The 26606-nt window shown below is 44.2% G+C and overlaps 1 protein-coding gene across 5 annotated transcripts in view; it reads right to left on the bottom strand.

Moving 5' to 3' along the window:
• Nucleotides 1–26606, bottom strand: part of LOC111871774 (fibronectin type-III domain-containing protein 3a) — a 227393-nt gene that overhangs the window by 52117 nt on the left and 148670 nt on the right. For 4 of the 5 annotated variants that reach the window (XM_023865103.2, XM_023865112.2, XM_023865095.2 and 1 more), the window contains one exon: nucleotides 10214–10383. In XM_023865103.2, the coding sequence (XP_023720871.1) occupies nucleotides 10214–10383 (170 nt within the window). Of the gene's footprint in view, nucleotides 1–3836; nucleotides 3968–10213; nucleotides 10384–26606 lie in introns of those variants that run through there. The other variant, XM_023865139.2, reaches the window with a different exon arrangement.

The following is a 26606-nucleotide window of genomic DNA, read 5'->3' as shown; positions in this document are numbered from 1 at the left end:
AACTTGATTGTTAATTTGTTAGTGTGACGGACCAGAATGAAAGACCTTAAACTTAAAAATAATTAATGGTGTTATGAATTTCGGGCCGTAATGTTGCACCTGCTACTTGAACAAATCTTTCCGGAATTTCATCACTAACTGGCGATTTATACTTTTTCAACTTTGCAATAGCAATTTCAACCTCAAAAGGACTAAGATCAAGTACTACTAGCGACCTCTGTAGTCTAGGGGTAACGTTCCCACCTCATGACTCAATGTACGCGGGTTCAAACCCGGCGGAGGTTGTGGAATTTTTAAGGGCGGAAAAATTCAGGGAACAAGTCCTCCGGGAGATTTACGGCACGTAAAAGAACCTCATGTCTCTAGGAGACCTCTGAGCTAAATTAGGCAACAATTTCCAGCCCAAGTAGTTTCCAATGCCTCTGGTAGATGGGGGAAGTATCAAAGTACCGAGGGCCGACCTCGTTGGCTCAACGGGTCTGATAGCACGCACCAGTACCGGTAAGGTATAGAGACTGGTAGAATATCGAAGGGGGACGTACAATAGATCAACAAATGGTCGCGGTGCATGGGGAAACCCACCCCCTCCAATAATAATAATAATAATAATAATAATAATAATACACGTAATAAAAAATAAAGTACTAACGGCTCAGCTGTTACGCATTTCCATCTGACCCTATGTAAATCCAATAGCTGTGAGAAGCAATTCTTCCACCTATTCAAATATCAACATTCTCATCCTTTACTATGTTAGTTCTAGATTGGCAACCATTCTCATATTCATTTATTTCTCTATATAAGTCCCTGATGTTCCTGTTCTTACTGCTCAATGCAAGTAAATGAATTACAGACGATTCAGTTCTTCTAACAAGGAGCGATGAACGAGACACACATCAAGCTAGCAGCGCTTAGAGCGAAGACAACTCGATCCTATTATGGCTGATTTCCCCCTCTTATAATCCCTACAGTGACTGTACAACCACCAGACTTTCATCTCCTGCCGGGGAAGGTATCTTCATATTCGCTACAGCGTCCAGGCGGGCTGTGGGACACGCCCAGCGTGTTATCCGATGGGCAAGGCTGCTGCTCGGGGAGAAAGCAGCCGGAGGATAATACTACCCACTCATTTCCGTCTAGTGCCGAGGTAACATAATTCGTGTAGCTTCACCCCTACGCTCCACGAAAGCGTAAGTTGTCCCTGTGCTTAAACACGACGCCATGATCGTGGCAGTGAACATGTATTCTTTCAATTCGTTGTTCAATGACTCAGTCAATATCTGGACTATACAGTGCCGATGACAGGTGATTAACATGGAGCAGCGGTAAAATGGGAATTGGCGAAAAGTCCTCGGAGGAAAAGACCTCTGTACCACTTCGCCACCACAAATTCCACAAATACCTGATCTGGTATCGAACCCGGACCGCCGCGATGGGACACTGGAGACTAACCGCCTATAACGGCCCGGTGGAAGTACAGCTACACGCATTCTCAACGTTGCCACTAGGTGCAGGTGTGGTCAGCTTTACGCTAAAACCGTGTATCCTCGGAAAAACTGGCTAGAAAGCTAGTGAACTCCAGAGCCAGTCTGGACATGATGGCGAGCAGAGTGCCTCTCCCTGCCGGGAATCGAAGGCCGGACGTTACGCTGACTGATCTAACCGCCTCGTCGGCATGGCACGCTACTATGGAAGGATTGTAAATGTTCAGCTTCCGGTCGATACCTGCTCAGTCTTGAACTCACCAAGAACACATGGGCTTCTCACTTCAAAACGTAACCAGAGAGTTACTCCTTCGCATAGCAAAGTACGTACCGGTGTGAGGAACATCAAGGTAACTAATATCCGCTAACTTTTAACTTCAGTACTACAGTCTACCTACGATTTAATGATCCCTGGCATCTGCGCTCAGCAATGTCCGCCTCGAAACAACACCGACGGACCCTCAAGTGTTGGCTAGACGCGTTGTTACTCAGCCTACTGTTCCGGGTAAACTTGTGCTCTTCACTGTTTTAAGCCGAAACGATCTGACAATGAGCTGCTACGTCACACGGAGGTGGTGGGCAGATATTACTAAATCCCAGTACGAGTATACGTAGTAGCGAGAAGTCAGCGCCATGCTATGGCGACCTTTACGCCCTCAAAAAGGATTCACTGATGTACTCGTTAAGTGGGAGGCTGACTAGACGACTCCGGGGCCGTTCTGGGTGTGGTGCCAAAAGAGATGTCTTCGAGTGCAACCCATTCATCCCACACGATGCACTGCTAGCACAAAGAACACTTGTATGCCATGACAAGAACAGAGGTAATACTTCTTATCGGGTTCTGCTTATCTCAAACGTGTCGTTGCTATCAGCCTGAACTTGTTTGTGTCTGGACTTCTTTCCTGCACACGCCAATCAGGGAAATTGGTCTACACGACCAAAATAGGAATTACTCCGCCAGAAATTAGCAAAGTTGTAGGTTCTAAACACAAGGCATGAAATTATTTTCGCAAATTTTCAAGGTATGTAGTCGAACGGATTTCAAATCCATGTTTCTCAATCATTAGATAGGAATGAGCTCGGGAGTACAACTACCTCAGGTTAAAGTCGGCTGGAGCGTGAAGTTAACTTTCATCGTGTTAATGTCTACACTGTGAGAACCTTCACCTCAAGGCCCTCTACCTCGCTGAACGGCGTTTAGTAGCAAGGAAAACGTTCATATATCCGTCATGTGCGTACTCTTCCTGGGTAAAGTTATCCCTATGCCTAACCTCCACATCACAAACGCGCAGAGCACGGAAAGCCCACGCATATCTTCAACAGCAAACGGGCAATGGTCACAGTGACGCTCCTGCCCGTTTTATTCCCGGAGAAAGGGTCTTTGATATCCAGTGGACGAAGGTCTCACAGTCATTATGTCGTTGTGAAGAAAACAGTTACAACGCCTCTACACGAAATTCAACCTGGCAGTACCCTCAAACATAACCAAAGCCTGGCATTACCATCAGTCTTAACAACTTACGAACACAAATTTCCTGGTACCCTTCACAACAGGCTACGGAAAATTTCACGGGAACTAGATGTAAGACGTAATTTTCAAGAAGTGATTATCAATCACTAAAACGTACGTCCTACTGCCAGTGTTTAATTGCTTTCAGATTTTTTCCAGGATTCTCTGACCGTTTTATTTTCTTTCCTTGTGACTAATTAAAGGGGCCACGCGGTAGCGCAGTTGGCTGAGGTACTATGCTACAAGCCGGAAGGTCGCGGGTTCAAGTCCCGATGAGGTCATTGGTTACTGTTCAGTTTACCTAATCCTTCCAGCCGTACTATGGCCCTGGGGTCGACTCAGCCTCTAACATAAGTGAGTACCAAGAATGTTCTTGGGGGTGAAGGGCGGCCGGCGCGTAGGGCTGACAACCTTGCCACCATCTATGAGCCGACTGTCTAGAAAATGTGGGAAACTCAACATCTCACAACCCTATGGGCCTCCATGGCCTGTTATAGGGACACCTTTAATTTTACTTTTTTTTTTTTTACTTACCACAGTTCTTAATCATGTGCAGTATATCCCCCTCTTAATGAGAGACGCAAAGTTTTACACCCACAAATAAAATCATAATTTTGTGCAGACAAGAGGCCAAAAATTTAATGACCGGAAGTATTCGAAACCCAGAAAACTACACCACCTGCGCTCTTCCAACACGTCAAATTCCTTCCATCACCACAATCGATGAAGTATTCCTAGACAATTTTTACCACAGGTATAGCAGACAACTGCAGCTGGGCCACGTAGCTGACAGAGCAAAGTCAGTTATCCACACCATATTTACGTATGTACTGCATCCTTACCACGATCCGTGTTATTTTAGTGCCTTCTTCAGCAGGTGGCTTCTCTTCCTTCTGTATGTTGCGTTCTTGTGTCATTTTTTCTGACCACGTCAGTTCTTTCCATATGACAGTCGCACTGCTAGGGACGTGACAACAGACGCTCTTTCGCTCCGCATGCTATGCTATGTTGGCAAGTGCTACTTCCCCATACCGCCACTGTGGCGCCACTTTAATCATTACTTCTAATCGTTTAGTTCAATCCGTGCTCGCAACAGAAGGACCTCAACACTTCTGCACCAAAATAATTAATGTAACAAACTGCCTCGTCTTGCGCTGCCTCATGGAGATTATGTTCAACTGCCTCGTTAATTCCTTACATTCCTAAATTAATTTCTCTTCCTATTATTTGCTTTAAAAATAAACACTTCCCTTGACGAACACGACAATATATTAAATTCCGGGAATATTCCTTCGCCCTAAGTGAAGGGCACAGAGTGCGCTTGACTAACAACAACAGGCCGAGGAAGATAGCTGGACAAAAAGAGAGGAAATAACTGGAAACCGGAGAAAATGGCATAACCAGGAACTGTATTCAACTGAAGGATGGTAAGGTGGTAGGGAAATCTAGCACGCGCGGATGACATGAAATGCATACACAAATTTTTGCCGTAAAACTTGAAGAAATCTTCGTAGACCTACGCGAAGACAGGAGAATGGACCTTACAAATAATTTGTGACGGTGTGAACTGGATTCATCTGGGTTAGGTTAAGAGCCAGTTGGAGGCTGTTGTGAACACGGTAATGAACCTTCATATTCTATATAAAGAGGGCAACTATTTCACTAGCTGAACGGCTCTTAGGTTCTCACAGGGGGACTCTGCTCCATGGGGTTACATAGTTTAAGGGGCCACCAAATATAGTGAAACGTTTAGACCAGAGGCGAGTACACGCTTTCACTGAAGGGCCTAACAAGGAGATGCGTGTGTTTTGCTGGGCCGGAAAGGGGTCATATTACGCCAGTGAAGAAATTTGTGTTTCTAATATCTTCAAAATAAGACTCAGCCATATTATATCAGTTATTAAGAATAGTATCAAATTAATGTTGCAGATGATGTTTACAGTTGCGATCAAGTTTCCCAGTATTTGGTGTAATGTTGACGTTGCAAGGCGCAAAACTGCATCCAAATATGTTTTCCGTCTCGTAAATCTCATGTTCATCTTCAGGAAAGAAAATGATTGTTAGTTCCGTTCTGAAAGCTTCTATCGATGTACGTAATTCCTCAAAGAATCAAATATATGTTGCTGACATGTTCCACAACGCCAAGAAACGTCAAGCCAGTTTTCAAGTTTCGTCTCTCACTTGTGGATACATTAAACATTATCTTTCAAGTCAGGAACATTATCAATATTTCTTCTTCAAGACCTGACACTCTCTTCCTGAGTTTAGCTGAGTTCCGATAACGAACAGTGGAATGGTATATAAACTTGTCCAGTTTCTTGCAACAGGTATATCAGTTGTCTGCGATTCAAACGTTTTGCTCATATGAAATTCACGAGTTTCACACCAGTGCTTGTCACGTGGTAGATATATTTCAAACAGTTTTATAGAGTACTACAAAGAGAAAAAAGGAAAAAATTCCAGATTACAACATACTTCATTGTATCTTGTTTTCTCGCGCACATTTCATCAACGGAATATTTACACTGCTTCGTCGAGTTCAACAGGGATACCGTACCACTTTTCTCAATTGACTACCAACAGCTGCACTGACCCTACCCCCTCCAACTTCTATCTCCGTTAACAGTTTGACGCGGTTTTTTGATAACTGGAATCTGGCTATCAACTTCACGGGGAGCGCTTTACCTCAGTTATACAGTTTTATCGATACGGATGTTGGCCGAGAAGTCTTCACTGCATTCAGTCGTAGAGAAACCAACAGACTGCATTTCTTTCAACACATTATCTCTGGCGTGCATCCATTTAAAACAGGACTGACAAGTCAGAAGAAATGACTTTTCAAAATATACATCCCTGCAGTGTTAGTTCTAGGAATGGATAATTTGGTATAGTTTATTAAGCTCGGTACTAGGACCTAACATGGATGACACTTTGTGGCTTATTTTATAACGCTGTATCTGGGATTACACATAATGCAGCTGAAGGATCTACATCAGTGCTGTCCAACGTTCTTACGTACTCGGGCACAATGCTGCTGCTGCTGCTGCTGCTGCTGCTGCTACTACTGCTACTGCTACTACTACTACTACTACTACTACTACTAATAATAATAATGATAAAATTTTTCGAAAATATTTAACAGTACTCAGACGTTCAAAAATTTCTCTTGTCTTACAATTTGAATATTAAAAATCGGCTCAATTATATGTGGTTACGGAGGGCGCCAGAAAAATATACCGCGGGCGCCGCGTTGGACAGGGCTGGTCTACATAGAAGCGGTCGCAGGCTAATGGAGGTATTGCTTTGTGGAACAGAAACATTACGAAAATAGTCAGTCAAGATAGTCGGTGTTCTTGCCGAGATTTGAACTGAGCACCTCCAAAATACGAGTGCAAAGCATTACGGCTACACCAACCTGCTCTGTAACGGATGAAGCAGCAATGCAATTCTGGATATTACATAACGACTACCTTTGTGACTCTCACAAGCAACGTGGTGACACCAAGCGGACTGCGACAGACCGACCATACACGTCGACTGGAGAAATATATACATTTATGGGAACCCATTTCTGAAGCCCATCACACTGACGACATACTGATGCGACAAAAAAAACTGCGTGGCCTGTAGTCCGCAAGCGAATTATACCGACCGAGCGACCGCCGCTTGTCAGCGAAGTTAATGCCAACTTTAGCGGATAGAGGGTGTCGCGTGGTCGGCGCAACGGATCCCCACGGCTGTTAACCTCAGTTCTCTAGACCGGAGCCGCTATTCCCTTGAAATAGCTCCTCAATTATCCTCACGAGGCTGGGTGGACCCCGTTCCAGACGCATTACTTCTCAGAAAATCTGGTAGCGCCGGGAATCGAACCCGGGACCTCTGACCACTAGACCACAGAGGCAGTCGCGACAGTAAGATTAAAATGTGCCGTCAGTGCTTTGCCTCGGAATGGTGAATACAGTGCACAAAGATTGTGAAGCGGAATAAGAATAATTCTATTACGGTGTGGGGTGTCCAACTGTGGGTTTTGATATTAACGATGCCGAAATTGGGGTTCAAGCGTGCTGACATCTCCAGCATAATACGTCAGAGAATTTATAAAAGTTTGTCTAGTACCTGTCTCACTTTGATAGTCCTGTGTAAGTAGCAGGAGGAACGGGAAGTTACCACGGGATTACGCTCTGGATTTATATACGCTTACGCATAATTAAAATTTTCCCATATTTCTCTTACATTCACTTCCCTCACTTCACAATGGGCGCCTATCGGTCCGGTCCCAACACAGTATTCCTTGAAAAGCTTACGTTACTTACCTGGCCAAGAAATTCCTTAATTTTGAGAAACCCAAGACCCATCACTGTTCACAAAATCCCACCATGGACCTTAAACAAAACTAAGGGAACCGCAATTTGGTTAAGATCCGATTTAACATTATCCGTCCATTTGTTCTTAGGTCTCCAAAGTTTGTTTTTTACCTTAAGGAAAATTTATTTTCATTCTTTCTCCCTTGCGCAACACATTTCCCGCCCATATCACGCGCCTGCATTTCTCTTTTTCTTGGCACTACTGCCCCAGTGGGCCTAGGCCTACCTCCATGAACTTCTCCGTTCACTTGTTTTTCTAGATCTTAAACATTCGGTAGGACTCCTTGGGCGGGTGATCAGCTCGTCGCAAGGCCTCTACCTGTACACAAACACAGAAAAACGCACATACACAAAACATCCATGCCCTGAGTGGGATTCGAACCCACGATCCCGGTTTCCATGCGAGCGAAGACAGTACATGCCTCAGACCGGCCGCGCTGGCATTTACTGAGTATAAATTATGAAGCTCTTTCCTCATTATGCAAGTTTTCCATCCCCCTTCATAAGCCCAAAAGTTCTATTCAGCACCCTATTCTCAAATATCTTCAATCTATTTCGGTTCGGATAAGAGGCGAAGTTTCACACCCACATAAAGCAACGTGCAAAATGAGATATTCGAAGTGAATGGCACGAATTGTTATGTTCCTACTGGTGAGTGGGTAGGGCCAACATTTATTTACGCACTTATTGGTAGTATTTTGTTTCAGAAGTCCATTTTTTTCAAAAGCGAAGTATGTACCAGATGTTTCATAAACAGAAGTCTCGGTCGAGGTCAAAGCCACGATAAACGCACCAACACTTCTTTCGCAACAGACAGCAGACGCCCATGTTTGTATTCGTGATATCTGTAAGTGCTGATCGCTCGAGCCAGCAAATGAACGTCATTAATGTGTATTCTGTCACTTCCGTAGTTTCTAGGCATCCACTATTAACCACGACCCGAAGCTTTACATACGCGGCTTGAACCTATTTATATGTACTGAGGCCACGGAAGTTCATTAACCTATTTATAAGTAATTGGGGCACTATGCTACAAGCCGGAAGGTCGTGGGTTCAAGTCCCGATGAGGTCATTGAATTTTTTTCAATTGACCTAATCCTTCCGGCCGCACTATGGCGCTGGGGTCGACTCAGCCTCTAACAGAAATGAGTACCAGGAATATTCTTGGAATATACTTGGGGGTAAAGGGCGGCCGGCGTGTAGGGCTGACAACCTTGCCGTCATCTGTGAGCCGAGTGTCTAAAGAAAATGTGGGAACCTCAATATCTCACAACCATATGGGCTTCAGCGGCCTGTTACAGGGATACCTTTACTTTTTAACTTATAAGTAATTAAAAACAATGAAAATAAAACGTAAGTATATCCAAGTAAAAATTTGTGTGTTAACGGAGAAAGAACTCCAGTTATGTGCTTCTGTAATGAAACTCAAGACGCCATAAAAGGCAAGAAGCTTCTTGAGAAGCTGAGAAACTGCTGGTCTATGGAGTTAGTAGGTTCATATTTACGTTTTTATTTACCTCAAAATATTCAGATTTCGTGTTTAAATAAAACTAGTGTAAAATCCGTTGAGATTCCAAAGGGAAGCCTCAACATTTCGCACTTCTCCTGATTTCTCTTGTAATCTTTTCCAATCCTACATGTTAACGAATGTTGGATTCAGGACAACATTCAGAACTATCTCCCACAAATAACACGCACAAACGGTCGATTGTAACCCTTCTCCTTGGCCGCGCCATAGCTCAAGCGGTTATTCGCTGGCTTCCCACCGCGGAGGTCCGGGTTCGATCCCGGGTCTGGTCAAGTGTGATTTGTGGTGGATAAAATGGCGCTGGGGCAGGTTTTCGCCCGAGTACTTCGGTTTCCCCTGCCAATCTTCTTTCCACCAATTGCTCCACAATCACCCTCATCTATCATCTGGGGCTGGTACAATAGGCCAGAAGAGGCCGCAGTACAAGGGACTTAGTCCCACCCCACTAGCATTAAAAAAAACCTCTCCTTTATAAAGTGCACTATACGTCACATACTCCTATTCAGATAAAAATATTAGGCCTATCATACTCACAGAATATACGACTGCAAGGAAATAAAACACTCTTCGATCGTTCGTGATTTACTACATAGGGGAAAGCAGCCCATACTGCACCAAAGTATCGTCAGAACCCTTCAGAATCCGCTATCCGTAAGATTTACAAATACTTCATTTAAGATTTGAGGTTTTCACGGCGGTGACTATGAAGAGTGCCGTCTTCTGGGATGTGGCGCCGTGTAGATATTTTAACCGACGTTTCGGAGGAACGTATCGCCTCCGTCTTCTCCTCGACACAATCCTATACCTTCCCCTCTCCTCTCTATTGATTTCCCACGTGGTCCCTCTCCCTCCCTTCCTGTTCTTATATAGCTGGGTGTTTCTGACTGGCACTCAGTCTGCAGCCACCTGCTCACGCTGGTTTATCGCTCGCGGATTTCTTATACCCTGCATATGGAGGCGATACGTTCCTCCGAAACGTCGGTTATCAAGATATCTACACGGCGCCACATCCCAGAAGACGTAATTCTTCTCAACTTAATTTAATTTTCATTTCACTTATACAGACCCTCTGCTTACGCCAACAACAAAAAATAAGAAAGACAGGATAAAACTGCGCAAGATTGAGGCACTGTGGTCCTCCGAAATGTCTGTGGACTACTGCTAAACTACAAGGAGTTACAACCTACATCGACTGAGTGTCGATTACGTCCTAAAACAGTAAATTTCCATAATGAGATAATTCCAGTACGTGTCTTCTCCACGTGTCGGGGGGGAGGGGGTCAGACACCAATTGTGACAAATGAAGACGAATTACATTTATACTCACGTAGTGAGCTGGAGGCATAGGGACGATGGGGGGTTGCGGGGACAGAATCACGTGTCGCAGCGTTCCGCTCTCGTCTACAATCTGCTGGACCACGTGACCGGGGGGCACTTGCACCGGCATCGCGATGGGGGGCGATGAATTCGTTGACACCATGGGCACAGTCACCGGTCCTGAAAAAGAAAAAGCAAGCACCACGTCATTTCACTTACTGACTCCAAATAAATAATAAAGACGATACTAACGCCCAGCAGTCTTTTCAGGTCAAACCTTGCCACCATCCACTCCTGGGCAGACTTAAAAAAATATGGGCCTAGCTGTATCCACGCACTGTTCGGAAAGTCAGTAAGTCAATAAGACGTAACATAGGCGATTCGGAAAATGTATCTGTAGCCGGCGATATATTTCGCTAACTATCTCGTGACTGTGCAGGCATACTGTATAGCTGAGAGAGGGTGCAAACCTACCGTATTTACGCATGTATAGGCCGCAGCACAATTTTCAGACAGAAATTATAGAAAAAATAATTTTCTTGGAATATTATTTCAGGAGTAGAACACCCTGTATTACTAATTATGAATATATTTTTTTTTAAATGAAGTGTGATTTCGAATATAAGCCGCACCCCAGTTTTCCTCTTGAATTTTTGGCAAAAAATGTGCGGCCTATACATGCGTAAATACGGTATTTCGGTTCCTGCTGTCAGAGTACAACCTGCTAGGGACCTGCACAAATGCACACAATTGTACTTTCCGCCGAACGGCAGAGAAGAAGGGTAACGTCATGTATTATTTTAGGGGTCGCAGTACTGTAAAGATTGAGAAACGCTGGCGCAATGACAGAGTACAAAAAAAAATTTAAATGAGTATACAGCTTACTTCCGGCATGACCGAACCACACTTTTATCGTCTTAATCTTCAACATCTGGTTTTTAATTTCTCATGATTTTAACTTTAACTTTTTTGGGTTATAATTTTAATTGTATTATTTAAGTACATTAAGTTAAAATTTCGACCAAGACTAATTTTATATACATATTTATGTATTTGAATTAGGGGGCACGCAGTAGCGTAGTTGGTTGAGGCACTATGCTACAAGCCGGAAGGTCGCGGGTTCATGACCCGATGAGGTAATTGGATCTTTTTTTTTCAATTGACCTAATCCTTCCAGCCGCACTATGCCCTGGGGTCGACTCAGCCTCTAACAGAAATGAGTACCAGGAATATTTTTGGGGGTAAAGGGCGGCCAGCGCGTAGGGCTGACAATTTTGCCGCCATCTATGAGCCGATTGTATAGAATATGTGGGAACCTCAACATCTCACAACCCTATGGGCCTCCACGGCCTGTTACAGGGATACCTTTACTTTTTTTTTTGCTTATGTATTTGAATTAAGTCCAAAAACACAATAAGGATTCTTCTTTAGTGAACTGAATTATAACTGGATACAGTTCAGCAGCTTAAAGCCGAATACTGTACGCCTGATGATGGCTGATATAGGGGCCGAAACATGTCACGTCCATAAAAGCCTTAATAAAAACAAATGTTGATACAGTAGTGTCTCATTTGTTCTAAAATACAGGGTGTTGTTGTGTAGACGGTATATTCTTTTATGCTTTGTATCTTACGAACCACACTCTTGTTAGATAAGAGACAAAGGGACAAAACAGTAAAGTGCATTGCTAAATAACTGAAATATGGGCATATGCCTACATCAGGGCTCAACACCACGAAACGGCATGCTGGAAAGAGGCCGACAACAAGCTTCTGGTCTTCTTACTGTTCTTCACTGAAGACGACGGCAGTAGATTCCTCCGAAACAATGATATCAATCCATAAGACTATACGGCTTCCCATCTCAGAAAGGGTAAACCATCGTGAGAACGCAAAGTCTCTCAAACAGAGACAGTCGCGTAAACCGATCAAAGAAGAAACGTCATTCGTGGTTCTACAGCCCTTTGTTGGGCCCTGGCCGCTTTTCAGTCTCGTAATCTTACACATAGTCAGCAGGACTCCTTGGACGAGGGGATCAGGCCGTCGTAAGGCCACTACCTACACACAAAACAGCACAAACACAGACATCCATGCCTTGAATGGGATTCGAACTCAGATCCCAGTCCTCGAGAGAGCAAAGACAATTTATGCCTTAGACCGCGCGGCCACTTTGACTGGCCTAATAATTACATTATTAAAATATTACCGTCTCTGTGGTCTAGTGGTCAGAGTTCCTGGCGACAGATCCAGAGGTCCGGGTTCGATTCCCGGCGATACCAAATTTTCTGAGAAGTAGTAGGTCTGGAACGGGATCCACTCGGCGTCGAGAGGATAACTGAGGAGCTACTTGAATGGAAAGCAGCGACTCCGGTCTAGAAAATCGAAACTAACGGCCGCGGGGGTTCGTTACGCTGACCACGCAACACCCTCTATCCGCTAAAGTTGGAACTAACTTCGCCGACAAGCGGCGGTCGCTCGGTCGGTATAGTTCGCTTGCGGACTACAGGCCACGGAGTTAAGTACAACGCTATTATTAAGCAATAGCGAGAACAGCCACATACCCACAGCATTCAACCTCTTTGCCGCTGGCTCCAGTACCCACAGGGAGGAACCTACAGTCGACGTATACTATTCCTTGTACGAATACGAGAAATCATGCTTAATTTCTAAACGAAATCGAACCGGAACCGGGGAGGCACTTTATACGAATATGATACCTGTCGATACCTGAGGAAAATTCCATCCAGTCTGAAATGTGATGATAGTATTACAGAATTGTTTCGGTAGGACATATGCTTACGAAGCAACCTCTTTGCGAATTCCTTCACACATCACAAATTATTCGTCCAATCGTTTTGCAGATTTGCAGAACAAATGTCAGTAACCGAAAGGATATGACAGCTGAAAAGTACCCACAAAATGTTGCAGTTACTAATTAATTAGGCAATATATTGACTAGATCATTTTCCTAAAAACAGTCAAAGCTCTGCAGTGAAGATAAAATCTACCACAAGTCTCTTAACCAACAAAATACTATAACGAATGTTTAATGGCTCATAATGCTTTCAACGTCACGATTTTTATTCTCTAAGAATTAGATAAATCATTATCATTCCTCCTTCCAATTGCCTCATTTAAATTTTCAGCTTTCTATCCCAAATATTCTGATTTAATTTCATAAATGAATTGTGATATCTACACGAGGGGGGCACGCGGTAGCGCATTTGGTTGAGGCACTATGCTACAAGTCGAAAGGTCGCGGGTTCAAATCCCGATGAGGTCATTGGAATTTTTTTATATTTACCTAATCCTTCCAGCCGCACTATGGCCCTGGGGTCGACTCAGCCTCTAGAAATGAGTACCAGGAATATTCTTGGGGGTAAATGGCGGCCGGCGCGTAAGGCTCACAACCTTGCCGCCATCTATGAGCCGATTGTCTAGAAAATGTGGGAACCTCAACATCTCACAACTCTATAGGCCTCCACGGCCTGTTACAGGGATACCTTTACTTCACTTACACGATGTTTTGTATACAATGTAGCAAAAAGAATTATATCTTCCAGCATATAACGTCGTGTGGCCTGCTGAAAAATCAAGCGACGTTTCGGAGGAACATGCTGCCTCCATCTTCAGGGTCGAAAATAAGCCACTACACATTCAATTAATATGTATTAGTACCATCTTCAGGTGGTCCACGACATTTTTTTTCTGTTTAAACAGGAATGTATGTTTGCACACAGTCTTGGTGCTCTGCATAATTTGTAGGACCATTAATGTTAACATACACAGATCAAAGTGGGAAGTGCATTCACATTTCCCAAGTACTGCAGTGTGCATAAAGTACAGTCGTATGGTGCAGCTGACATGTTACCTCAACTATTAGTTAGTTAGTTATTGGAGAGGGTGCGTTTCCCCCATGCAATTAGACCAGTATTGGTCCATTGTGCTTCCCTCTATGATATTCTACCAGTCTCTATATCCTACCGATACTGGTGCGTACCATCAGTCCCGACCGAGCCAGCGAGTTCGGCCTCCACTAGCTTGGCGGTATCTATAATGCTTCCCCCAGCTGTCAGAGGTGTTAGAGACTACTTGTTGGGCGGGAAACGTCCTTGAATTTGGCTCAGTGACCTCCTTTGGAGATATGAGGTTCTTTTACGTGCCGTAAAGCTACGACACGGGACACACGGCTTGAAGTCCCTCCCGGAGGACTTGTTCCCTGAATTTATCCGCCCTTAAAAAATCGACGACCTCCGCCGCGTTTGAACCCGCGTACCACGAGTCATGAGGTGGGAACGTTACCTCTAGACTACGGAGGCCGCTTACCTCAACTATTACTTTGGCAGCAATGAACGAGACAGCGGGTTATAAACAAGAAGAACAGAAGGGCGGACAAGTGTTTTCGATAATGCTCGTTCTGGGTGTCCGCCTGCTATTGGGGTTAGGGAGCAAATCCATCATCATGCCCCGAGACAACCAACAATAACACAGATGGAATTTCAGCTAAAATCTCCACTGTCTATGTAAACATGTCGTATGAATGGTTTACGCCCAAACCGAAAGCATGCCAGTGGCATGAACACTCGCGGGCTGCCGGAACAAATGAACCGAGAAGCGGGCCGATTACACAGTCAAATAAGATATGTTTATTTATAAGTAGTGTGTCATTACTTTGTCAAAACGTAACAAAATCATCCTGCATTAGCAGCTAGAATCATCCAACACCGGGCTTTTGGAAACAAGTGAGGAAAAGTACGTCTGATTCTCACAGCCTACAAAAGCGATATGCATTTAAAGGCCCTTTCAATGAAAAGAAGTTCTACGTACTTTTTCACAGCACATGCAATTGGCATTATTTTTCAGCATAGTCACTCTCATCTTCAATACGATGGGGTACCCAAAAGAAACCGACCTATTTTTTTTGTGGGCAGAGCTTTTGTAGTGCAGCGTTTTGCCGCTATGAGCGCATAGAGCTAACATTCCTGAGTCGATAAGCCGACTACCGTTGCTTCAGAAGGTAAGGACTAGTTTCGGCAGAGTTTATAGTGACAACTGTTTTGTGTGATCGTCGTTTTTGCAATGGCTGATTTTCGTGAACAGCGTGCGGCTGTGAAATTCTGCTTTTTGCTCGGGAAAAGTGCAACAGAAACTCTTGAAATGTTAAAAACGGCGTACAAGGACGATGCTATGGGGGAAAATCAAGTGTTTGAGTGGTTTTCCCGTTTCAAAAATGGTGAAATGTCAACTGATGACAAACCTCGTCCTGGTCGTCCTTCCACGGCCCGAACACATGAAAATGTTGAAAAAATTCGTGAAATCATCAAGGAAGATCGACGGACCATTGAAGAAATTGTGGAGCTGTCGGGAGTGACTTGGAGCTCAGCGGCCAGATTTGTGGCAGTCGGGTGACTGGTTTTTCCATCATGACAATGCCCCTGCTCACACAGCCCTGTCTGTACGACAATTCTTGACCAAAAATGGTATGACCCCTGTTCCTCACCCTCCATACTCACCCGACCTTGCCCCGTGCGACTTTTTTTTGTTTCCTCGAATGAAAAGAGACATGAAAGGAAAAAACGACGGAGGCGCTGTCGAGCATCTCAAAAGATGAATTTAGACAATGTTTTGAAAAATGGAATAAAAGACTGGACAAGTGTATTAGTGTAAGTGGAGAGTACTTTGAAGGGGATTGAAGGTTTGTGCTTAAAATCTGAATAAATAAGTTAAAAAAAAATAAGTTTAAAAAAAATAAGTTCGGTTTCTTTTGGGTACCCCCTCGTACAAGTCCTCGAACTATTCACCAATGTCATGATGCCATCAAGATTGGTCTCGCTACCAACTTCTACAGTGCACACTGAATCACCCAGCCAGCCCCATGGAGGTGTGCGGCTCTAAAGGATCCAGAGATGGCAGCCGCTCGATGACGGGTCTGATGTGGGAGGACTTCTATGGGCAGCTCTCTGACACCTGCAGCGGGGGACCGAGATAGGCCGGTAAAGTAAAGGCAAAGTTGTCTCCGTGCTTAACTAATTAAGCACTACGCCATGAAGACGTATTGGGGAGTGGATGTATAGATACGTATTTTCTTGACCACGGCACTAGCTGGAGGTGAGTGATCAGCTTCACGCCCAGGCCGCTTTACCCCCGGTACCAATTGGATAAAAGGTTGAGTGGACGTCGAGGAGACGAAATTCTTGACACTACCGGGACTCGAACTCCGACACCTCTTCGTCCAGCCCGTAGCTAGTCGCTATCCTGGCTCACTACTACAAACTGGTTCCCTTGGATATTCCTCCTCGGCATTCTCGTCAAATTCATAAATTTGCAACATGTCTCCTTGTTTACTGTGGGTGCTACTCTATGAGTTTTGGTTTTGGAGGTGAATAATAACTTCTATGACATGACAACTGAAGAACTCGTATAATTATTACGATGAACAGTGAATTTGTAAGAATGTGTCGAAGCGTCAATGACGTATTTTCAGGTACTGTCCTGGGAGCGTCCTACACATTTGTGCCATACTGTCATAATTGCCTGCCGAGAGTAAATTTCTAATATTCACTCAACGTAACAGGACACGAAGTTCGTTTTTGATCCAGTAAGAAATGGAAAATAAAGGTTTACTGTCCGATGGTGTATCAGGCAGGCAATCAATCGAAATCGATCTTACGACAAGAAAATACCCGTTGCGCAATATATAAATTCAAGCCGTTGCATGGTGTCCCATCCTCGGCTTCTACCGGAGAGTGCAAACAGCAGGCATCGGTCATATTATGCAGCACAAGACAAAAGAGCTTTGTGCATTTGACCATGAGCTTTCCGAAAAGGCAGGTGGACTGAAGCGCAGTGAACCCCATCTGGACCCCATTACTGTCTATACTAACGCCAAATAAGAGCATCTGCACTTGATACAATGTTAACAACCGCCAGAAACTGCTCTTTCGCAACGATCCACATAAGCCCTCAATTTTTACATGTTCATATTCCACTCAGCGACAATGGTGAAGTGATACCTATTAGAGACTAAATTGTTTGTCCTTCATGTTTAGGCATTCTTGTTGGTGTCCCCTTTCTCGCAATTAATATTTTTTTTATTTTTCAAGGCACCTTCTTTGATACTGATTCGTTCTGTTTCCGTTCTCCACCTTCCACCTCTTCAAACAAGGGCCCATATTTGTTTGTTTCTTCCTTCCTTCTCTTACGTTCTTTTTTATTGCTAGTGGGATGGGACTAAGTCTCTTGTATTGCGGCCACCTACGGCCTAGTGTACCAGCCCCAGATGATATGTGAGGGTGATTGTGGAGCAATTGGTGGAATGAAGATTGGCAGGGGAAACCGAAGTGCTCGGAGAAAACCTGCCCCGGCGCCACTTTGTCCACCACAAATCCCACTTGACTAGACCCGGGATAGAACCCGGGCCGCCGCGGTGGGAAGCCTGCGACTAACCGCTTGAGCTATGGCGTGGCCTCTTCCCTTAAGTTACTTATAAACTGAAAGTTTCACAGCTCTGGATCTACTGAGAGCAGATATGTGGAACATTTACCGAATGACATCATCAAGAATTTTTACATGTGTCCTGCATGTACTCCACTCGTAAAAGGACAACGGTAATCCCACTGCGTCCAGTTCCTAAGCATGCTCTCGTCCACTTGCTGTGTGGCTCATGTAATCCAAATATTCTCCCCTTGAATGTTATTTGGCATGAGGAGGCACAGGTGACAACCTTCCTTGGTCAAATTCAATACCACGTCAAACAGTTCGTTACACGTTCTACACAACTTTCGAACAACGTCAAGCATTCAACGTGGCAAAAGTCTCATATTAATTGCCCCGGACTCTGTGTCAACTGCAAACCATTCCCATCGTCGCACTGACCATGAAGGGGGCCAACTAGGCGAAGCGGACAATGACAGCCAAGGGCGCAGCCTCTTCAACCATGAAACGTTCGCCACAATGACAGAAGCAAGGCCGACTGTCCAACATTCTGAACCTTAGCACTCAAAACTTCAAGGATTCTTCTCTACACTGTTTCCTAAACTGAAGTCTCGGGGATGTGTACAACCGGTTGCTACGAGTGCGCACATGGATGTGTCAGGCAGTGAAGTACGTGTATCTCAACTCACTCCAACAATTGGAGAGAAAAGTCTGGAGGAAGAAGCGTGTTCATATCACAAGTTTTGGTACAAAACAAGCGAATCCGGTCACTTATAGCACATCTGGAAGTTAGTTAACACAAATATACATCATACGGTTTTGGTGTGCGAAGTGTACAGAATGAAGGTATTATGGAGAGGCTGCACCTCCGCAACTTTCATCCCCGAAACTACTATCCGGGTTGCAGTTAATTTAGTACAGGAGGTGGCTATGATAACGGAACTCCGTGGCTCGAGTCCGCAAGCAAACTATACCGACCGAGCGAAGTCGTGAGGTCCCGGGTTCTATTCCCGGCCTTACCAGATTTTCTAAGAAGTAGTGGGTCTGGAAAGGGATCCACTCAGCCTCGTGAGGATAACTGTGGAGCTATATCAAGGAAATTGGGGCTCCGGTCTGGAAAACAGAAATTAATGGCCGTGGGGATTCGGTGCGCTCACCACGTGACACCCTCTATCCGTTAAACTTGGCTATGTTAACGTATGTCCTATAAATTGAAGACTGTTTCGATTATTAACATCCACGTTATGAGTTTAATATAATCGTTATGATTAGTCTTCAAACGAACCATTGCACAAACGTTGGTACATACAAAATACAGGCCTCAAAAGATTTACAGCTTTTATTTACATCTATCTTTAGGTCGCGCCATAGCTCAAGCGGTTAGTCGCTGGCTTCCCACCGCGGCGGCCCGGTTTCGATCCAGGGTCTGGTCAAGTGGGATTTCTGGTGGAAAAAATGGCACTGGGGCAGGTTTTCTCCGAGTACTTCGGTTTCCCCTGCCAATCTTCATTCCACCAATTGCTCCACAATCACCCTCACCTTTCATCTGGGGCTGGTACAACAGGCCAGAAGTGGCCGCAGTACAAGGGACTTAGTCCCACCCCACTAGCAATTAAAAAAATACATCTATTTTTAGATATGGCTGATATTTAACCGGACACAGGAATTAACTTAACACAGTTTTGCATGTGCATTGATAAACTTTAAAAGAGCTGCATCTATAACAAATTAAGAAAATGAAGACCAAAGACAATGGAATATGCAAATTCACAAAGGAAGCAACTGTAAAATGTGCCCTACACGCAAGAGTAGACCCTACACAGAACTTCATTGTCACGAGCAGCGCATGACGCGGCTTATTGGACATTCTGCGTGGGTAATGGCGGCGAGGTTCATCGCAATCCACAACTCTCTTGTTTTATCGACGTTTTGATAGCCATGTCATCGCTCTCAATCTACAGCGCAATGGAGGTACCGGAGGGGTTCTGTTCCACATAAAACATCAAATAAGCCGAACCCACAGATGTGAGTCGAATGAAACGCGACGTAATATGCAATAAGCAACCTATGCTACTTTAATTTGAACTTCATTTTCACGCGATGCATCAAGTTCTCGCGAAGGACGATCTGGCAAGAACAGAATCTCAACACTGGACAACAAGAACATCAATACTCAATGTGATTAGGGGAGGATGTGAAAGAATCTATCAGAAAAATATTTATGCATATCTACAAGGTATTCCCTATCATGACAATGACAATAATTAACAAAAAAGGGTTGTACAAGTATTAATTCGAGAGGATCTTAATTTGTAAATAGGAGGTAAATTGTTGAGTACTGTTCCTAGCTGTTCGTAATGTTAACCTGTTAACTAAGAGAACAGTTAAACATGTTAATGTTCGGGGAATAAAAAAAAAACATAACGCTATCAGTGTAACAGGTCGTGGAGGCCCATAGGTTCGTGAGACGTCGAGGCTTCCACATTTCCTCTAGGGAATCGGCTCCCAGATGACGATAAGGTTGTCAGCCTTACGCGCCGGCCGCCCTTTAACCCTCATGAAGTTTCCTGGTACTCATTTCTGTTAAGAGGCTGAGTCGACCCCAGAGCCATAGTGCGGCTGGAAGGATTAGGTAAATTGAAAAATCGACCTCATCGGGACTCGAATCCGCGATCTTCCGGCTTGTCAGCATAGTGCCTCAACCAACTACGTTACCGCGTGTTCTGGGAATAATCATATTTAATCACAACTTCAATGTGAACCCGTACACACCATGACGGATGCTTTATGAAGATAATCGGTCAAATAAAGTTCAGAAATACGCTGTAACATACGGCTTTGTAACCGCCTGATGTCTTGGAACGAAACAAGCAGACTGACAAGAGGTCAATAAAGGACATTTCTCAAGTACACATGGTTTTCGCACAACAAGCTTATGTCACAATTAAAGATCAAATTCAAATTTGGCTGACAAATTTCGGCTTAAGAAAACATACATTAGGTACTNCACTCAGAATTACTAGGTTTTTGGACTTTTTCCATCGTCCGGTATTCTAAAAAGTAGAAAACACGACGTTTCGGAAACTGAGCCTGTTTCCGTCCTCAGATGAGTGGGGAGACGCGTGCTGTGTTGCGTCCCTTTGAAAGAGCTAACCTCAATCACTTGTTGTGACTGAGGTTAGCACTTTCTAAGTGACGCAACTGAGTAGGTGTCTTCCTCACACCTGAGGAGGGAAACAGATCCTGTTTTGGAAACGTAGTGCCTTCTATTTTCTTGAATATCGGACGATGGAAAAGTCCAAAAACCCAGTAATTCAGAGTGTTATACTCCATCCTACACGAAATAAGAAAACGGAAGGCTAATTGGATTGGTCATGTTTTACGCAGAAACTGCCTTCTAAAAGAAGTTATCGAAGGAAAGATAAAGGGGCGGATAGAAGTGACAAGAACACGAGGAAGATGACGTAAGAAGATGCTGGATGACNCGCCTGAGGACGGAAACAGATCCTGTTTTGGAAACGTCGTGCTTTCTATTTTCTAAAATATCGGACGATGGAGAAGTCCAAAAACCCAGTAATTCAGAGTGTTATACTCCATCGTCAGAACCCTTTAGAATCTACATTAGGTAGTTTGGAAGATGAAAGACGCTGACGAAATGAGAAACAGACGAGAGATATGTCCTCCAGCTTACACCTTCATTCTGTCACTTCGTGCAGGGAATGTGTAAGCCCGAATACATAACGTGTGGATTGTATGAACCGTCTGCTTCTCTCTCTTATTGTTCACTGAAGCCCGCAGTCATTTTCACCTATCGCAATTGCCCATATTCCTTCTCTATCGCTATCATTTCATTTCACAACTTCATCACGTGACGTGTATGGGGGCTTTAAGCAATTCTGATCTGAACACCCCAGTACGAGACTACAATTCAATTTGTCAATTCTTCCTCTGAAGAGATGTGGAACAATGAAGCCCTTCTTGGATTCAGGTGTCCACTGGGTTGTCCACTCATTCACTCACTCACGGAGCTGAACCCTTCTTGAGGAGCAGCCAATTCTACAGCTACTCAAGAACTTCCCAGCATTTTATGAAACCCGAAGGTTCATTACTGTGTTCGCAAGAGCCCTCCACTGGTCCCTATCCTGAGCCAGATCAATGAAATCCATACCATCCCATCTATCTAAGATCCATTTTAATATCGTCCATCCACCTACGCCTTGGTCTTCCCAGTGGTCTCCTTCCTTCTGGCTTTGCCACCAATATGCTATATGAATTCCTCTTCTCCCTCAGCTTTCTTCACTTTTTCCTTAAATAATCGCGTTCTCCTTTGAATTGTCCTTTGAAGGCATGAGTCGAGAGTGAAGACCATAATCGACACGAATTTTAAGATGAAATCTTGATGCTTGGTTATTGGGTAACATAACACTTTTTCATCTGCACACTGATGGTGAACAGTTTTGAGGCGTTCTTAACCTTGACTAGAACCTACAAAATAGCACCGACCGTTAGTGTGCCTCACACAATTCGAGAACCGCTAAACCGATTTTCATGAAATATGATGTTGGAAAGTTTCACTAAAATTTGTCTACACTCAGAATCACACAAATATAACGTAAATTTTTACATGACTTGCCCGGGTTTCTGAGCATAACACGTTATGTGTTTATTGGAAGAGAATGTATTGAGGAAAGGTAAACAAAACCTGAACACACATTTCACGTCTCAATACAGCCTTTTCCCTCCAAGTTTTGCGATTTTCGACATAATTCAACAACATGGACGATCCGCGTACATATCGGAATTTGTATGCTCAACAACAGTCTCCCAAACATACCCGAAGGTTGCGCATGTCACTTACTTACTTCCTTCTACCTTTGACATTTACGAGTACACTCTACGTGGATCATACGAGTCCCTTTATTCTAGAAAATAATACAATTAAGTTTACTCCCATATTTATACTAAGTCTAAGTGCAAGAAGTTATCTCTTTAATTAATTAAGCGCTACGACATAAAGACGTAAACTAAAAAAGTAAAGGTAACCTTGTAACGGGCCGTGGAGACCCACAGGGTTGTGAGACGTCGAGGCTCCCACACTTCCTAGACAATCACCTCATAGATCACAGATGGTGGTAAGGTTGTCAGCCCTACGCGCCGGCCGCCCTTTACGCCCAAGAATATTCCTGGTACTCATTTCTGTTAAAGGCTGAGTCGACCCCATAGCCATAGTGAGACTGGAAGGATTAGGTAAATTGAAAACAATTCAATGACCTCATCGGGATTCGATTCCGCGACCTTCCGGCTTGTGGCGTAGTGTCTGAACCAACTACGCTACCGCGTGCCCCCAACGCCATAAACACGTATGAGGAGTAAATGTATAGATATATGCATTCTTAACATCGACACTACATGGAAGTGAGCAGTCAGCTTCACGCCCCGGCCACTCTATCCCCGGGATATAAAGTCCTTTCGTACGCATTAAATAGGTTGGGTGGGCCCCAGAGCCGGTTTGGACGCAGTGGACAAGTAAAACATCTCTTGCCTCTCCCCTTCATCGAGCCCCAATCCCTCGGTCGTCCGGCTCATAGCCAGTAGCTATATCGACCGAAGTATTCCCGTTTCTGAGTCCATAAATAGGATATATATAAATATATGTACATACTTGCAATTAAAACAATCTTGTTGCCGAAGTCTTCTACACTCGATCATAAGAGGTTAATTTACAAGAAAACGAATGTCCGNTGACTTTAAAGCATAATTTTCTATCAGTGTGTATAATAACACTGAGAAGTTAAGCCTTGATATTGGCTGGCTGCATATTCATTCAGATGAACCAACAGTTCTGACTTCTTGCCAGTATGATTACGTATCAACTAAGTGTGACTAATTTCATGTGGATTTAATGTTTGCTTATTGCAAAGGTAAGAGTTCATCGCAGTCTTTATTATTCAGCTTATCTGAAATGAGGTACCCGCGAAACTACAATACATCACTTCCCTTTCTTAAATTACCTATTTTTTTCTTTACGTGTAAAAATAACTTGAAGATCATGGACTTAACATACCGTTTATAATTCCTTCCGTGAGACTCGTCTGTTAGGTACGTGGTACAGTCATTAATTTCGTGGACTCTGGTTTTATCGCATCATATTAAAAGGTATTCATATACACTTACACAGATCCATATCGGCCCTCAAAATAGTTGCCACTGGCCGCTATGCAAGTCTGCCAACACTGATATAGCTGCCGAAAACATTGCTGAAACATATTGGCAGGAAATTCCCGTACGGCGTCTTTTGTGTCAATGACGACCTCCTCGGACGACTGAAATCTACGACCACATAGCTTTGCTTTCACGCGGTGAAAGGGAAAGAAATCGCACGGTGCGAGATCAGGTGAGTACGGAGGATGTGGCAAAACGGTGACCCGTTGCCTTGCCAGTCCCTCTTGGACAAGAACAGAGCGATGTGCAGGGGCGTTGTCGTGTAGCAAGAGCCAATTCTTCCTACGCCAAATGTTCCACTAGGGGATTTGCCTAGTGTTTGGCAGAACTTGATGTTTGCCCGTTGTTCAAACTGCCAGATTTTCGATTTCCACCGCTTGCATTTAACTGTAGTTCAGAATAGAGGCAGCAGTTCTGCTTACACTGTTTGCACACAACTGCCTCTTGCTGAGACGAGAGATGAACCGACAGGGCATCATATCGTGCCTCAACCTATCCGCTGTAATGCACTGCAACGACGCTTTGCGGCCAATTCACGAAATTATTGACTGTGGCAGTACACACTTCGTACTTGTACAATCTTTTCTGACTGCTGTTGGTAAAGCGTGGGCGTGTTACCACTGAGAGCTTATTTGGCCGAAAAGCTGAGCTCCCGAACACTATGCAATTTGTGTGGGACTGAAAATCGATTTTCAATTGACCTAATCCTTCCAGACGCACTATGGCCCTGGGGTCGACTCAGTCTCTAACAGAAATGAGTACCAGGAATTAATTAAATAATTTTCCTTGATGGAAAAAGCGCGGCCGACGCGTAAGGCTGACCTTACCGCCATCTTTGAGCCGATTGTCTAGATATTGTGGGACCCTCAACGTCTCACAACCCTATGGACATTCACGGCCTGGTACAGGGATAGCTTTACTTTTTTTTTTTACTTTTAATGGAAATCGGTAATAAATGATAACGAGGTGTGGGGATTGTTAATTATTTCAAAGGGCTATTCCGACACTCGGCTGGAGAAAATGAAGTCAATTTGAAAAAAATCGTATCACGGTAACCGACAGCTCGGCAGAGATTCGAACAGGATAAGCCACGAACGTGCTGCGTTGGAGCCACTAGTAGTTCATGGTTAAGACATCTGCCTGGGGGAAATACGAAATACAGCATAAAACCTGAGCCTAGTGTCAAACCGGAAGGAGTTCCACCTTCCATAACGCGATGTTCGGCCGCAATTACCGGTATTTTCTCGTGACAGGTTCATGACATGAACTTAAGTGGTACTAATAACCATTCCACACAGCACTAATGTAACCTGCAAGTTTGCAAGAACTGTACATACGTACTTTACACCATCAAATATGTCAATAGTTTGTAACTGCATCTCACAACGTACTGTTCACAAACAAGACACGGAACGCGTACTAGTCTAAATACGTTTCTTTCTTGTTCTGCATACACACACTGGCCTTGATGCATATTTACTGCGTCTGCATATAGATACAGCCGATCTGTGGCCGCCACGATCTGAGACATGAACAGTCTTGGGTTCGAATCCCACTCGAGGCATGGATGTCCGTGTGCGTTTATTCTGTGTTGTTCTGTGTGTAGGCAGAGGTCTTGAGACAGGCTCATCCCCCGTCCAAGGACTCCTTCCGACAGTGTATAGGAGTAAGAAACTGAAAAGCGACAAATGCCCTACAAAGGGCTGTAAAGCCATAGACAGATACATGTGAATTCTTATGGCGTTTAATGCGATGCGTTCCGATGGGGCCATTGGATTTTTCAACTGACCCAATCCTTCCAGCGGCACTATGGCCCTGGGGTCGACTCAGTGTCTAACAGAAATGAGTACCAGGGATCTTCTTACTTGGGGTAAAGGGCGGCCAAGTTAGGCTGACAACCTTACCGCCACATGTGTGCAGATTGTCTACAGAAAACGTGGGAGCCTCGACGTCTCACAAACCTATGGGCCTTCACGGCCTGTTACAGGGCCAGTTTTACCTTTTTCTTACACACAACACCATAACTCAGAGGCTTTAAATGTGTGGGACGTACCCTCCTAGCGAGGGCCCAGTTGGTTATGAGGATGCTGGGTATTCTGGGAAAGTTACTTACTTACTTACGTACTTACTCATGGAGCTGAACCCTTCTGGAGGAGCCCGCAATTCTGCAGCTACTCAAGAATTTCCCACCATTTTATGGAACCCGAAGGTTCATTACCGCGTTCACAAGAGCTTCTTTACACACATGCACGCGCGCGGGCACACAAAGCTTGGATTGGAGGGGGGGGGGCGATAAAATAATTCCTAAGCCGAGAGGGCACCATCGTAAAAAGTGGATAATACTACCGTAATCATAAATATCCCCCTTTTAGACCTATTTCGTTAAATATTCAATACATCGGAAACGTTTCGAACGAAAGTCGGGAACATGAATGAAACCTACAGGCATATCCCATGTTATATACAGGTTAACATATCTCTGTAACGTAAACGCGGTGAAAATTCGGTATGTTCGAAGTGAAACTGGCGTGACAACAGTTATACTGCATTGGTAAAAACCAAAATTTTAAGAATAGACGCCAGTATCAAATTTAATCATTTTGTTTCACTAATTGTTTAGCAACTGAGGGGTCCTGAAGACGAACATGACCTCTCCATTACGCCTTCACTTATGCATTTGTGTAAATAACACGTAATGACAAGGTCAGATTCTCATATTGCAAATCCCTTCGCCCCTAAAGGCCAAAT

The sequence above is a fragment of the Cryptotermes secundus genome, unplaced genomic scaffold, assembly GCF_002891405.2.
Source record: "Cryptotermes secundus unplaced genomic scaffold, Csec_1.0 scaffold428, whole genome shotgun sequence".
Lineage (NCBI taxonomy): Eukaryota > Metazoa > Arthropoda > Insecta > Blattodea > Kalotermitidae > Cryptotermes > Cryptotermes secundus.
This window is presented reverse-complemented; position numbering and strand designations above follow the sequence as displayed.